The sequence below is a fragment of the Mauremys mutica genome, chromosome 21, assembly GCF_020497125.1.
Source record: "Mauremys mutica isolate MM-2020 ecotype Southern chromosome 21, ASM2049712v1, whole genome shotgun sequence".
NCBI classification, from domain to species: Eukaryota; Metazoa; Chordata; order Testudines; family Geoemydidae; genus Mauremys; species Mauremys mutica.
This window is the reverse complement of record NC_059092.1, coordinates 16,189,773-16,205,654: the sequence shown is the minus strand read 5'-3', so window position 1 is coordinate 16,205,654 and position 15,882 is coordinate 16,189,773. Positions and strand designations below refer to the sequence as shown.

At 57.1% G+C, this 15,882-nt stretch overlaps 1 protein-coding gene across 4 annotated transcripts in view; it reads left to right on the top strand.

The window, feature by feature from the left end:
- Positions 1-15,882, top strand: part of ARHGEF10L (Rho guanine nucleotide exchange factor 10 like) — a 154,388-nt gene that overhangs the window by 113,765 nt on the left and 24,741 nt on the right. For all 4 annotated transcript variants that reach the window (XM_044996110.1, XM_044996112.1, XM_044996111.1 and 1 more), the window contains one exon: positions 5,464-5,609. In XM_044996110.1, coding sequence (XP_044852045.1) covers positions 5,464-5,609 — 146 coding nt within the window. The remainder of the gene's footprint in view (positions 1-5,463; positions 5,610-15,882) is intronic.

Below are 15,882 nucleotides of genomic sequence, written 5' to 3'. Positions count from 1 at the left end.
GAAGCGTCCTATTCCCCCTATGGGGCAGGCCCACTTGGAGGAGAACAGTTTACTGCCGCTGCTAGGGGATGGAGCTACTCCTGTAGGTCAGGTGTAGAAGTCTGTGGCTTGGGGCTGAACGCCGGATGTTCTCCCACCACCGCCAGCACATAGCGCGGGTCACTACATACGCCTGGGGATGGCTGGGCCCCTAGGCGGGTGCTTCCAAAGGTGATGGCCCCTGAGGAACTCTGCCCTTGCCGTGGATGCGGTTACAAGGCTTTCCGTGAGGCAGTGACGGCTGCGTGTGTCGCCTTATGCCAGCGTTCGGGCTGCATCTGGAGCCTCTGAAGATTAGAGAGTTGTTCGGGGGGCAGCTGCTTTTTGTCCTAGTGTGACTCTCGCGGGCAGCGCTGGAGGGAAGGGGCTGGATCTCGATTGCTGTAGGACTGGCAGGGGGCTGAGAAGCCCGGAGGCGTTATGGGAGGCATGGGGGAGGATGCTCTGTGGAGATCCCCTCTCCTGCTCCTGGGAGACCCATATTCGCCGGGTTAGGAAATACCCCGTGTGACCGCTAGAGGGCAGGAAAGAGCCTGAATGAACCTGCTAGTCTGTGCGGAGACCTTGGTAATGTGCCTGGGTCCCTCTGCCCCTCCACGAACCGGACAAAGCCGCGGTATCCCCTGGAAGGGGCCAGGCTCGCACAGGAGCAGCGCCTCAGTCCGTGGGCAGAGCCGTGCTCGGGCTCTGGCTTGGGTGGGCATTTGAGAGGAAGGCAGGGAACGTGTAGAACAGCAGAGGGTCGGACGCCCCCAGCTCCCGGGACAGATTAAAGCAGCGTGGCCGTGGAGAAAGGAGCGTGTGCGGGAACGTGGCTGCACTGACCGTGGAGTTACAGAGAGGGAGGCTAGTTCCTGAGCTGCAGTATGATCCCAGATGGTGGGTCGCTGCTGATCCCTGTCCTCTGGCTTTAACATGGGGCTCGACAGTCCAGCCTTCCCAAGGCTTCGGGACCTGGCCAAAGGCGGGCGTGCAATCCAGGACGCCGACAGAGTCCTCGATCCCTCGTCTGCTACGTGCCTGGGCTCAGGAGAGCAACCCCTGGGCGTCACCAAAGGGCTCTGGTTATCGCTCAGCCCTGGGAATTTGGAAGTCTCGTGCGGTGGCGCTGGGAGTGGGCTCCCAATGGCGGAGTGAAGCATGGTGGGAATATCCTTTTTCCAGCTGAGCTAAAGGGGCTTTGTCTTTGCCAGTGCTGCTGGTGGCACGTGTCAGGAGCATGGGGTCCTAGTGAGACCAGTAAGGCTGCCTGGGAAGCCAGAGAAATCAGGGGTGAGGGAGGTAAGAGCTAGTCTGGGTTGAGTGTCCGCAGAATGGCTCTCCCCTCGGCCCGGGCACCCCAATGCTCTCGTTGATAGCGGCCAGTGAGCGTTAGGGGATCCCTTCCTCTCTCAGCCGGCGCGTTCCCCCTCAGCAGCTCCTCTGTGGGCCGTATGGGAACCGTGTGTGTCATGTTTGTGACAATACGTCACCGCGCTGTTACTCGACACATGCCACGGTCGTTTTCTGTGCCGCTGCTTCAGGAAGCTGCTAAGTTTCTTTCTGTTCCATTTTTCCCCATTCCTTCTCCTTGAGCAGCCGGGCAGAAATTAGCAAAGCATCAGTTTACCCTCCCTTCCTCTTGCTTGTGGGACGCCAGCATCTCAAGCTTTTCCGCCCTAAAAAATTATTTATAGTTTCTTTCAGGGGTCTCTGGGCCAGATCCCCAGTTGGCACAAATTGGTGTAGCGCCCCTGAAGTCAGTAGAGCCATGCCAATCTGTTCCAGCTCTGAGTCTTCCAAGCCCAGGAAATGGGCAAGGTGGCTGACCAGGCTGCTTTCAGTCCTTATCTTCCATTCTTCTGCAGAGATTTTTGGTGTGAAGCACCTGATGAGGGCTGGGTAAATAAGTCAAGAAGAAATATTTCCATAAATTCTTTTGCAGATTCTTAGGCTGAAAGTCACTAGTCTGTTGTTCCTTCAAATGAAATCGCACATTTTCTGGAACAGCCGATGTTAAGTGAATATTGCAGAAGGGCTCGGAGCGCTCCAAAAAACCATCTGAGATTTGAAAAACAGGCCTTGCGGGGAGAGACTTAAATAGATTAAGATCATTATCTTATCAAAGAGAGGGCTAAGGGTTGACTTGATTACAAACTACAGGTACCTGGGAAAAGAGATCTGCCATTAGGAAGCCCTTTCATGTAGCAGATGAAGGCATGACAAGATCCAATAGTTTGCAGTTTAAAAAAAAAAATCATTTGGGGAATAAGATGCTAATTTTTAAGTGAGGGCAATTAGCCACTGAAACAGCTTAGCAAGTGGTGGTGGTGAATTCATCACTTTAAAGCTTTAAATCCAAATTGGATGACTTCCGAAAAGATGCTCTGTAGTTCAGCTGCAAATTAATCGGCTCTGTAGTGTCACTTCAATAGCAGGGAAAAATTTCCTTCGCGGCAGGAACGACGGGGTGAAATTCTATGACCTGTGCTATCTTGAGAAAAGAAGACTGGGGTGGGGGGGACCTGATGGTCTTCAGGGCTGTTCTAAAGAGGACGGTGATTTATTGTTCTCCATGTCCACTGAAGGTGGGACACATAGTAATGGGCTTAATCTGCAGTGAGGGATTTAGGTTAGATGTCAGGAAAAGCTTTCTAACGACAAGGATGGTTAAGCTCGGGAATAGGTTTCCAAGGGAAGTTGTTAAGAACGGGTTGGACAAACGCCTGTCGGGGCTGGTCTAGGTTTGTTTGGTTCTTGGTCTTTCCTCAGCAATGGGGGGCTGGGCTCTGGAGGTACCTTCCAATCCTACGTTTCTATGGGCTTCAGTGCAGGCCTGGGCTCTGAATGCCGGATGCTGACAGTGGTTCCTTCCGGGCATTAAAAGCCTTTGCAGATGCGACTGCATGAGGAACCTGGCTAGAAGCGAAGCGTATCCGATCAGGGAATGAACCATACGACCTGACCTGGGTCTAATGAAAACGGTGAGAGTTTTAAGGTGTCGAATGTGAGACCATGCTCCTGACTGAGCGGTGGGCGGAGAATTATTGTCAATGACAAGTTGGAGAGCAGCGAATTGTGTGCGTGAATAGGGAGAGGTTTAGTGAATAAAAATGACCTGGTGGAAATGTCCCAAAGGCGTTGAAGAACCTGAGCTGGAAACATCCTGCCTGGACTCGCGGCCGCAGTGCCGTGGAGGTGCTGATTCCTGGTTTCATACTTCGGGTTGAGTTCAGCTTGGGGCTTAACGCAGGGATTCAGCCTCTGGTTCATCTGAAGAACAACGGCGTGTCCTCCCCGGACTTGCAGCGCTTCCCCTTTGAGTCCAGAGAAGCAACGGGCACTGAGCGGGGAATGGTTCTTCCAGACTGGATGTGGAGCTGAGCTGCCCAAACTTCCTCCAAGTCTAGGGCTGTGAGGGCCCATCAGCCCTTTGGGCAGGGCGGCTTCAGTTCAGATCTCTCAGAAGCTCAAGTGACTTGCCCACGCTTCCTCAAATAGACTCACTGATCCTGGTCCTGTCTCTGATGGTGACCAACAGCAGAAGGAAGGAAGGCGTGAGACACCTTGAAGTCGGGAGTCTAGGAATAAGCTACCCATGGGGGTGGGGCTGGGTAAAGTTAGAGTGGGTGGGGATGGTTCTGTGGCCTGCAATGTACAGCTCAGATTAAGTGACCCGACCTTAGAGGCCGATGTGTGCCCTGCCGCAGGAGGGGTTTCTGTCCCAGCTCGACACCACACTGAGAACCCCCCGAAGGCAGCAGGCGATTGATCTGCCCCGATTCCCCGCGCTGCACCACCCGCCATTGGCGGCGTCCCGGCTCTTTTCTTCTCAGGTCTCCGGTTTAATCCGTAACCTCGTCGCTTTAATTAGAGCTTTCTGAGCGTCCCCGTTCCCCAGAAGAGATGCCGCTGCCTCCGACTCTTTCAGCCGTTTGTAGAGTCGTGCGCGCTGCGGGGCGGGAGTCGGGCAGCAAAGGGATCCTTTCATGGTTCACGTCAGGCAGGTGCCAAGAGGGGTCAACCTGCAGCTGGGGCCGCCGCTCAGAAAATACTAGGGGTGGGAAAGGTCATTCCTGCCGCGCCTTTTGTGGGGAAATTGGCGCCGCGGGATGCCCTGATGAAAGAGCCGAGGCAGTTCAGTTCCTCTTAATGACAGGCCGGGCCTAGCGCGGGGAAGTGCTGAAGGGCACAGGAGGAAAGCCGCCGCGCAGCCGTGTGCCAAGGCCCGTTTCTTAAATTGCACTTCAAAGCTCCGGTGCAAAGAGCCACATGGTGCTGCCGCCGCTGCAGACACGCTTCTAACTGGGCAGATGTGCGCTGCCGTGCATGTGATCTGTGATCCCCTCGCACCCCCGTGCCCAGCTCCCTCCTGTCCCATCGGAGAACCCCCCACCTTGCTCCTTGGATCCGCTTAACAAACGGAGCTAAGTGGCACTTGGAAGGGCTGCAAGGCTGGAATAATCACCACAAAGGCAGGGAAATGCGATGGGTCTTGTGCGAGGAACAGCCCGTTCCCTGCACCAGGGTGCTCTGCGCAGGAGGCCGCGAGCCAGCCAAGTTCTGCCACCTGACTCAGCCTTCCCCCCCGATCTGTTCTCCATGCCCGTGGGATGGCAGAGGAAAGAGAGTTAATTAATCCCCTTGAGGCTGCCGCCCAAGCTCAGGGAGAGTGGCAAGGGAGCTGGTTGGAAAAGACGGCGTTTGCACCGTGCTCCCCAGTATTTTTGTGTTTCTCCGTGTGAGCAATCCCACGCCATCCCCCCTCGCCTGCACCTGGCAGCCTGGTTATAAATAGACCGTGCATGCTGTCAGGGCTGCAGGGAAGAGAACTGCGCTTGTTTTCCTGCTGCCGCATTCAGAATGTGGAGGCATCAGGTGAGACTTGATTCGTAGGGGAAAGAGACGTTGCTGCCCTGCTGGGCCAGCCACCCGAATTCCTGTTGCAGGCCAGCTCCTCTCTTCTGCCTCCAGCCCTGGTGGGAATGCCTCCGCAGAGGGGTGGACGTGCTGGGGAGGGCCGGGCGTGAGGCCAGAGGCTTCCAAACTCTGGTCCATGGAGGCCTGGCCTGGGTTCTGTGGGGAGCGCGGGCGGATCCTTCCCACTTTCAGTGGCTAACGCTCCCTGGAAGTAGCTGTCGGTAGCGACGTCTTTCCCTGCGGTTACCGTTGCACGGGAACAACGGCTGCAGGTGTCCCAGGGAGTGGTGAGCTGGTGAAGGGATGGTGCAGGAGTGAGGCTCCAGCTGTCTATTGAAATGTGGGTCTGCCATGGTCGTAGCATGGGACACCCCGGGCTGGGTTTCAGCTGGGGATCAGTCTGATCAGAGACTCCTGAGGGTAAAGCCTTAGGCGTTGGGGGCTGAGATCTGGCTCCAGGGGGCCTTTCCTCCTCTGGTCTATGATGAGAGGTCTCTGATTTTGCTCTCCTTTTATTTTCTGCAGGGGGGCTGTGGGACCTTGAGGCGCAGCCCACCTGTCTGGAGGTGGGGACCGGACCGGTGCGAACCCTGCTGACGCTGGATGACACCGTGTGGGCCAGCTGTGCCAACCAGGTCACGGTGCTGGATGCTGCCACCCTGCAGGCTCAGGTACTGCCGTGGTTCAGTGCCCCTTGCCACGGGCAAGGCTGGGTGCCAGGATTCCAACCTCCTTCGGGGTGGGGGTTCCATCCCTTCCACCCTCCCCACACGTACTCTCTCAGCTCCTCGAACTCCGTGCCCTAGGCTCCTATTGGTGCGACACTGACCTAGTGTCGACTCCTCTCCCCACTCCTGCGTCTGCGTGGGGCGTCCCAGCGAGTTTCTGGCCAGTGCTCTCTGCGTGGCTGCGCACGGATTGCTCCGGCTGTGAGATGCGGAAGGTGGCTGGGACGGGGTGAGCTTTGCTTGCACCCTGTGAGCAGCCGGGGTGGGGAGATAAGGGTCTGGTGTGATGGCTGAACATGCCGGGGGGAGCCTCTTGCTCCTTGGGGTCGCTGTGGCTTTAGCCCACCTGCCCACGCAGCCCCAGGGCCCTCTCATCTTTAGCGCTGGCAAGTGTTAACTCCAGCCACTCTGCACCGAGCCCGGCCTACCCTGCACGCCTTCCAGGAGCCCTTTGTCTCAGGCTTCTTCCTTACTTGCTTTGGCGCCCTGCGGAGTGAAGGCCGGAACGATTGCAAGGGAAGAGGCCAGTGCCTGGCGCAGCCTGGCTGTGTGCCCCTTGGCCGGGGCTCTGAGTGGCACTCGGACAGCGGGCACAGAACCCGTGGGAGCGTGCGGCCGGGCGGAGCTTCGCGCTCTCGGTGCTCCTGCTCGCGTGTGAGGCACCAGAGCTACGCAGGGAGGAGCCTGAGGACAGAGCAGCTCAAGGAGTGTGGTGGGTGAGGACTGGCTGCGGGAGGGTGGATTGGCAGAGAGCGGGGAGGTTGGCAGCATGACATGCTGCCTGGCTAAAGGATCTGGAATGTATTTGGGGGGTGGGAGGGGGTTGCTGTTTGTTTGGGTATGCCCCAGTGCACACAGCATCTCCTGCACCCAGTGGGACTGGCTGACTTCATCCCAGATGCTCCTCCAGCCAGGATGGGCTGAGCTCTGCTGAGTCCACTCCCTTGGGAGCCAGCCGGCCGGACCCCAGGCTTCAGCCAGAGGCCACTGCTCGAGTGCCTCCGGGTGTGTCTGCAGACCAGAGCTCCATCTAACAAACTTCAAATACCAGTCGCTCTGAAGCGGCGGCAGGCTGGGCTCGCTGCTTGGGTACCTACTCTGGGACCTAGGCGGCTGGTACAGCCCGTGCTGCCGTGGTTTTACTGCTCTTGTTGGCGCGAGTTCGGTTAAGTCTAGCTCGGATCCGTCTACACGTGCTGCAGGCACACCTCCAACTGGAGTGTAGACAGACCCCTGGGGCTGGCCATCAACCCAGCTGCCTCGCTCGGGGGTGTGAAAACGCCACACCCCTGAGTGACGTAAGTAAGCTGACATGCGTCCCTGCATAGACAGTGCTGGGCAGATGGAAGAATTCTTCCGTCAACCTGGCTACCGCCTCTCGGGGTGGTGGATTAACTACAGCAATGGGAGAAGCCCTCCCACCGGCGTTGGGCAGTGTCCACACTGATGCCCCTGTACTGCTGTAGCATTTCAAGTGTAGACGGGCCCTCAGTGTGTCTGCAGTGTCTGGCTGGGCTCCTGGAGATGGGGGCAGCCCTTCCCCTATGCCTGAAGGGCGAGCCAGCCCCCTGAAAGACAGCAGAGAACCCTTTCTGTGACTGGCTCAGCCAGCCCCGGCTGGCCTCACCTGTGAAAGACCAAGGCAGGATTTTGCGGGCAGTGCCCTGCCTGGCCACTGCGTGCCGCTGTCGCGGTGCACAAGCTGCTGCGGCTGGAGGCGTTCTCTGGGCATATCCATCCCAGGCCCGCTCCCCCACTGTCTAATAGCAGGCCTCTAACGATGGTGCATTTCTCGGTTGAGCGCTCCCCGCGCTCCGGCCGGCCACGGCCTTCCTCGGTGCGCTCCCATGCTATTATGGAGATGGAGATGGGCTGCTCCCAGGCTGCGTGTGCCCCGGCCTCTCTGCCGCCTCATGCCTAATGGACTGCGATTTGATTGGAAATGTCCCTCGCCATGCGGGGGGAGCATGCTTGCTTCGCATGGCATCAGAGTGCCGGGGCGCACTGTTCGTTAACCGGCCTCCCCTGCCCGCCAGCTCCCCAGCGGGGACAAGTTAACCATTTGCTGGTTGAATGGGACACATCGGCCGGCCCCGACTTGTCTGGGCGAATGGGCCGGGCACCCTCGTGTTCTAGTGATTCCACAGGTCGAAGTGGCAAGAGATGGTCAGAAGCTCGGCTTGGCAAACCCAAAGGCCGGGGCGGCGTCTAACCCGCTGGCAGTGAGTGTGAATGGTCTTGTGGTGGTTGTACAATGCCAGACAAAGGGGGGGTCTTATGCATGGCTGGTCTCTGGGCATTTCCATCCTACAGATACCTGCAGTAACCCGGCCCACAGAGAGGATAAGGGATCTACTACTACGAGTGGTTGAAGGCGATCTCTCCTTCCGCTCCAGCAGAAGCCCGTTCGGATGGAGTGTGGGTTTAACAAAGGCCAGGTGCTTGGGAAGCCCTAGCGGCGGGTATTATAAAGGCCCATGTGAAGGTGACAGGCTCAAGGGACTCGGTGCTGAGCTCGGTGCCGAGTTCAGGAGGCAGTGGGGCTCGCTGGAAGGGCTGGCATGGCGTGGGATTCAGAGGTCCCCCAAGTTGGGGAGTTGGCGTATCGGAGAAGCAGAGGCTTTAAAATAGACTTTCATAGTGTGTTGCTCTTTCTGGCTCTGAAACGGTTCAGTACAGATACGGCAGCCCCGTAAGACTCCCCAGTGCTTTACAATGCCCAGTAAGAGCCAGGGCATGTGCCCTGCCTGCCCCCCCAGAGCTCATGGCACCCCGCGCCCCAGCTGGTACTGCCTGGCCAACTTTGGGGGACCCCGTAGCCATGCTGCAGACTCAAGTCTCAGATGTAGCTGGCAGCAGGCCAAGTGCCCCCTGGCGAGGGGTCATTGGGCTCCGCTCTGAGCCAAGCCGGGACACAGGCCCGGAGATTGGATGGGCCCCAAGCATGGGGGACAAATTGGCATTTCAGGCCACTTCAGAGGCTTCCTGCTGGGCCTGGTGTGGGCCGCTGGAGCTTGGATTTGGCAGGCTGCCGTTGGAGTCCCTCGCCTGGCCTGTGCATGCTCTCGGTCAGGGGCGGCTCCAGGCCCCAGCATGCCAAGCGCGTGCTTGGGGCGGCATGCCGCGGGGGGCGCTGTGCCGGTCACCGGGCAGGCGGCTCCAGTGGACCTCCCGCAGACGTGCCTGCGGAGGGTCCGCTGGTCCCACGGCTTCGGTGGAGCATCTGCAGGCACGTCTGCGGGAGGTCCACCGGAGCCGCGGGACCGGCAGAGCGCCCCCTGCGGCGTGCCGCCGTGCTTGGGGCAGCGAAATGGCTAGAGCCGCCCCTGCTCTCGGTGGGAGCTGCCGGCGACGCTCCACCAGCGAGGGGCTGTTCAGGGCGAGGTGGAGTCCGCACTCGGGGACCCGCGTTCGTTCCCAGAGCGGGGCGGCCTTGGTGATGGGTCAGGCCCTCTGCGGTGGGAGCCAGGCTGCCCTCGGCTGGATTCCTCCTGCCCGATGAGCTGTGTGGCTGCAGCTCGTTAGTCAATGGGGCAAAAGCACAAGCTTCCAGCTGACGATGGGCTGGGCGGCATCGTTACGGTGCTTTTTATTTTTCCCCCGCCTCTGCGTTGGAGGGCAAACTCCCCGCGGCGCGTGCGTCTCTCCAGCTGCTGTAAGACCTTTCCTCCCGTAGAGAGCCTTGTGCTGGCTGCTTTAACTCAGGCGCCGGACCTGCCGCGCCTGGGCTCTGAGCCGCTGACCGCCAGATCGCACGCACCCCCGGATACCTCCTGTCAAACGACTGCGCGGCAGCGTGTCCGTTGGGCGGAATCGGTCGCATCCGCTCAGGCTGGTGACCCGGGTAAGGCTCTCGTGAACCGCTAAGGAGCCAGCCTGGCTCTGGGAGAGGGGCCTGCAGCCTGTTCCTTTCTTCCCCTTAAAGGGCCACTCAGGTACGCCCGTGCAAACCCAGCCCTGGCATGGGGGCTGCCCAGCTACCACCCAGGGAATAATTTTGGCCTCCTGGCCCCGGTTGCCGGGGAGGATGGGAGCGCTGGAGAGACGCCAGCTTGACTCCCCAGTCCGGGTTGTAGGGGCCGCGCGTAGAACCCTGCCCTCTATCCCCACTCCTGTCTCTGTTTAAACTTCTCAGTTTGGAGATGAGAGGGGAGCCCGAAGTGTCCAGTTTCTGAGGAGAAATGCACTGTAACCCCTGCAATGCTGGGGGGGTATCGCACTGTACAGCGGGGGCCACTAGAGACCTTCCAGCGGCGCGGCTGTATGACGCGGCCGCCCTGCCGCGAGTTCCCTAGTGTAGCCGCTCTACCGGTGGCAGAGAGCTCGCCCGTTTACTTAACCAGCACCCGCAGGAACGGTGGGAGTGCCTCCCACCAGCGTAGCGCCGTCTACACCAGCGCTTAGGTCGGTGTCACTGATGTGGCCTAGTCACCCCCCCGAGCGACACATGTTCTGCCCACATAAGAGGTTGTGTAGTCGTAGCCAAAGGCAGAGAGGCCAAGTGATTCGTCTGAGGTGGTGCAGCTACAGGCGGGACTGTTCTGAAATTCAGCTCCGGTCTTATCTGCCAGACTCTGCGTCCTCCGTTTTCCATGGTGCCAGCCCTGGCTGGAAGAAAAGAATCGAGTCCCGGATCCCCAGCTGGTGTTGATCAATGTCACTCGACTGGCGTCAGTGGCCCACACCCCCGGCTGAGGATCCGGTCCCTAGGGCCGAGTGTCCATGTTCCAGCACCACACCTCACGGTGGCTACAGTCTGAGCTGCCAGCCTCGCCTCGGCGACCGTATAACACCCTGGCCGGCCAAGCCGCAGCCCCTGGCTTTTTCGCTCTTGTGATTTAAGACCAACCATGTGCTAGCGCCTTTGAAAAGGGATCAATACCGCCTTTAGCCTGCGTTTTACACTGGGCTAGAGATCCCCACACGGGGAGGGGCCGGTGAGCTGCAGTCGGGTGGGGGCGGGGGAGCAGAGACTAAGACACGCACGTCGACAGCCCAGCTGAAATGGAAACGTTGAGGGGAGGTGTGCGCGGGACGGGGGGAGCCGGCCTTCCACACCCGCCGTCCCATTTCCATTCCGTACGGGACCGAGGTGAACCCGATCCATATTTAATAGCGAGCCACTCCTGCTGGCCACTGAACAGGAACTGGGCTTCGTTCCGCTGGCTCCAGCTAATGACAGTCCCCGCAAACATCACACGCGCTCCGTCTCGCCAGCCGTTACCCCTCCCCGGGCTGGGGTGGGGGTGGGAAGCTCTTCTCCAGGAAGACGGAGGGCGACCCGGGGGCGCTTATTACCTGTAATTGCGGCGCTTCACAGTGTGCGGCAGCCGGAGTTGAAGGCCGGGGACAATCGTCAGCGCTGTTCTCCGGAGATGCTCTTTGCTGTCAGACGTGTGTTTGTGTGTCGCAAAGAACTTCTCTTCCCCACGTCGCCTCCCCCCATCACGTGTGATTCTGCCTCTTTCCCTTCATGTGCCGGACCAGCCCCCAGGCCTGGCGGATTCAGGGTCGCACCGTTCCCTCTTCCAGCCACGGCGTCTCCTTTCTAACTCCCCTGGACCGACGCTGGAAGGAGTTGGCGTTGACGCCAAAGGGGGGACTGCGTCCCTACACGTCGGCCCTTTTCTGCACTCCGCTCCGGCAACGCATGGCAGTTCTGGCCGGCAGCACCCACTGCCAGGCCGCGCACACAGCCCCGCCCACACGCCTCCATCCAGCCCAGCAGTGCCCCCTGCTCCACAGCTCTGCCTGGGCACCTCAGCAGGGTGCAGGAGGCTTCTGAGTGGGTCTGGATCCCCAAATGATCTCTGGCAGGTCTCCCCCTAGCCCCCGCTGGGGCTCTTCATCAGAGCGGAAATCTCCAAACACCCCTTCTGCCCGGAGAAGGGAAACGGGCCGGAGCTACCGAGCCTTGTCAAGGCCGGGGATATGAGGCAGTGGGAGGAGGAGGCTTAATGCAGCGAGCGGGAGAAGCCCAGCGAACGGCTTGAGGAGGGTGACAAGACCCTAACCCTGACCCTAACCCTAACTAACCATGAGGGAGGAAGACGATTTCTAGCGGTGGTGTTCTGTATAGCCCTGACGTGTGGGAGGAAGGCATCAGGGGGCCGGCGAGGAGGTCACTGTGTGTTACCATTTGTGCTAGGCTGTGCAGTAGGGGCTTGGATACCGTGGCGACGGGCAGTATAAAACCCTGAGAGAAGATCAAGGCTCCGTTATGTGCATAAGTGACAGCAGGGTCCCTGCCCGGAAGATCTCATCAGATACAAAGGCAAGATGCGACGAAAGACGGACAAACCACACAAGGAAGGATGAGGGTAGGGGTGAGTTCTCAGCGACTTAAGCTAACAATGCGTGATGGACCCAAATACGTGACAACTAGCGAGGCAGGGCAGCGTAAGCCGCTGCTATTCCAGGGAGGTCACTGAAGTTGCATCAGATGACACCAGCTGAGGCTCTGCAATGGTGTGTCTGCATAACAGAGAGATGCACACGTGCACCCACCCAATGTAGCCTTCGTTATCTGGCTTTCTTGTAGGCATGGCAGCAGGTGGGGAGTCATGGTCTTACAGGCAGATCCAGGGGGCACGTTCCATGCGTGCAAGCCAGCCTGGAAGGAAACGTGCAGCTTGTTGTGGACAAAGCAGACAGACCTGGTGATTGAGGCTGGTGTAGTTAGCAGAGAGCAAGCTGAGGGATGACCTTGCACAAAGGGCTCCTCTAAAGCAGTTGGCCATAACAAGACCCTGGCTGTGGTATCGTAGGGGAAGAGGAGAAGGGGATTTTAAGACCACGCCGAGTTTAAGGCTGGCAGTGCAGTGATAGGGCTGAAGTTAACCTGCCTTTCGCTGTCCTATGTGAATGACCTTCCTACAGCTCTGGCAATTATTGTGTAGCGGTGCCTAGTACTGTTGGCTAGCTGGCCTTTCACCCCAGAGCTAGCAATGCCTCTCGCTACCCAGTCTGAGATGGGAGCCAAGGCAAAAGCTCTCCTTGTTGCTCGGCCTAAGGAGGGAGTGTTGAATAGTCTCTTCTCCCGCCCTTAAATTTCTCATTTAGTGCCCAAACTTAGTTTGCATGTATTAGCGGCTGTAAATCTGCCATAACAATGGGGCCGGGGATGAATAATGCATTGCGAGGCTGTATTAGTTTTCTCTCTCCTATCTTATTTATGACATGAGCCTGTTGGGACCTTTTGCAAAAAGGGGGTGGGGGGAGTCTCCGTGTGGGGCATGCTGGGTAATGCTATGCAAATCGGCATGTGGGCTGGGAAATTAACCAAGTTTTAGGTAGGTTGCAAAGCTACCAAAAGGGCAGAGCTCCAACATTCGGGCCTCCGGGGTGCAGGATCTCGAGGTGTCACTTTCCTCCACTAAGTCCTTCTCTCCACTCTCAGTTCATTCTTAATGAAAATAACAAACTCAGGGGGACAGTTGGAAACTGAAATTGGACAAACGGCTTGCCAGGCGTTCTGTGGCTAACTAGTTGGGTCCTGTAATTGTAGACGGGGAAGCATCATCAAATGGGTATGTTTCTCGTGGGACCTTGCAGGGATCAGTTCTTGGCCCTACGCTATTGAACATTTTTATCAATGATCTGGAAGAAAACACAAAATCATCGCTGATAAAGTTTGCAGCCGACACACACGTTGGAGTGATAATGAAGGAGGCTGGTCGCTGATCTGGATTGTTTGATAAGCTGGGCACCAGGAAGCGATACGTGTTAGGTAGGGCTAAATGTCAAGGTATACATCTGGGAACAAAGAACGTCGGCCATACGTACAGGATGGGGGATTTTCTCCTGGGACGCAGCAATTCTGAAAAGGATTTGGGTTGCAGACTGGTCTGTATCACCTCCCCGGTCTTAGACAAGCACTGTCAGCTACAGGCGCCTGGGTGGAAGGATGAGGTCTCACCTTAGTTCTGCCATGGACTTTGTTGGGTGGCCTTAGGTCATCGGTGACGTGGCTGACTTTGAGGTGCCGAGTGTCTGCAGCTCCCACTGAAGCTGGGGACCCAGCACCCCTTGAACTCAGGCCACTTATCTCTTAATTTCCCCATCTCTGAACGTGGATGACACCTGCCCACCTTCCTCCCGGGGCGGCGTTGCGTTAATTAACGCTCCTACTGCAGTTTGGGGATGTACAGCATTTAGTTAGCACTGCGTATTGACAGCTTCCTCCTCCTCATAGCAGTTGAACAGTCACTTAACCACATTATTACTTCTCTTATGATGACCGTGAGCCACCAGAAGTATAATGGCATCTCTGCAAACCCCCCTCTGGTTATGGTATAAATAGAATTTGACGGAGCGCTGTGTAATCGGCTCTTGTATTTTCATGAATGGGACAAAGTGCTGGATGATAAACCACAGGGCAAGTAAATCCCACGCTGGTTGAGAGCAAGATGGAGGTAACCTAACGAGTCTCTTTCCAGCTCCCAACTTATGCTTCAGCAATAATCTTGCCCAATCCATGCCTGGTTTACTCGGTCACCTTGGGTAGGCAGCTCTCCCTCGGGAATGCAAACACCGCTCATTTGTTACTTTGTGTTGCAGCCTGCCTGGCTCCAGCTGAGATCGGGCCCCTGTCACGCTAGGTGCTGTACAAACGCATTAATAAGAGACAGGCCCTGCCCCGAAGATCTTGCCGTCTAAATAGACAAGGCATGGGGGAGAGGAAGCATTGTCCCCCTCCTTTTACAGCTGGAGGAATTGCAGCAAAGAGAGTGACTTGCCCAAAGTTACCCATGAAGGCAGGGGTAGAGCAGGGAATTGAGCCTGCGTCTTCTGAATCCCGGGTTACCGCATGAATCATGCAACCCTACTTCCTCCTTTAGCCATAACCCACCCATCACCATGGTATCTAGGCTCCTGATGTCCAAGAGATGCTGAGGACCCATTGCTCCTGTTGGTTTTAGTTGAAGCTGCAGGTGCTCAGTCCCTCCGAAAAGCAGACCTCTTCACTAGCAATAAGCGCTCATCAGCGTGACTTGAAAAGCCGGTCCAGGCACCGGAACAACAGACTGGGACAGCTTCAGTTTTTCCCTCGGTCATTTGGGGGAAAGGGAGGCCAGTTTCATGACGACGGTACATGCCTCAGGTTCTATTTCTGCTTCCGCCGCAGAGTTCCTTGAGTCAGTCACTCAACTGCTCTGCGGTGCCTCAGTTTCCCTATGGGGGGTGATAATGGGATCATGAACGTTTACAAAGCCCATTGAGATCCTTGGCTGGATGGAAAGAGAAATGAACCTAGTACTGTTGGGATTTTTTATTTTTTTGCTTTTGGAACCTTGATTAGGTCCAGCTGAATCTTGCCTCAGGCAATCGTGAACTCTGTCCTTTAGGAAGGGGTGTGTGTGTGTGTGTGTGTCTTTGAAAAAACGGTCAGAAAGGAAGAAGAAAAAAGTGCCCTCTCTTAGTGAGTTCAGGAGAGTGGGGTTGGTGCCAGTCTGGGTTTCTGGGTAGGGCAGCTGCAGGGTGGTAAGGAAGAACAAACGACTTCCTGGCAATTGCCGTTCGCATCGTGCCAACCTGCGTCATTAGCCGGCGTCCTCAAACCACCACCTGAGAGTGCAGTGGAGTTTGCCTGCCAGAGAATGGTTCTTTTGGCCATCCCAGAGTTCATCCTGTGGACGGTACAGCTGGGGAGGCCTTGAGGCAGGATAGGCTTGGGGCTAAGGCCCTGGGGAGCTTAGCTCTAATTCCCCTTTCTGCGTGACTTTGGGCGTGTTACTTAATCTCTCCGTGGCTCAGCTGCTCCTCTGTGATAACCCATCCTTCATCAGCCTGGTCTATCCTGGTTGCAGGCTCTGCTGGGCACAGACTGTCCCTTACTGTGTATCTGTACAGCACCAGCCAAATCAGGCGCTGATCTCTGCTGGAGCCTCTAGGTGCTGCTGGAACCCAGTTAATTAATAATCACACCCAAGGGGTTAATTTTCCTGCATAAATATATATACAGTAGCCACCTAAACCAACTTCTCCTTTGGAGCCCATGGTGCACCTTGGGAATGTTCATTCCAAGCTTAGCTTCCATATGGCTGGAGTTGGAATGATCATCTACCCGCTCCTTGTTTTTTCGAATGTTTCTAGTGAAAACCCCAATGCGGGTGTCTTATGGAAAGAAGCATATGAGGAAACAATCCCACTTCAACCTCCTTGGACCTCTCCTCCACTAGGGAGAGGCTGGAGGGGATATTTAAATCAAGCGTTA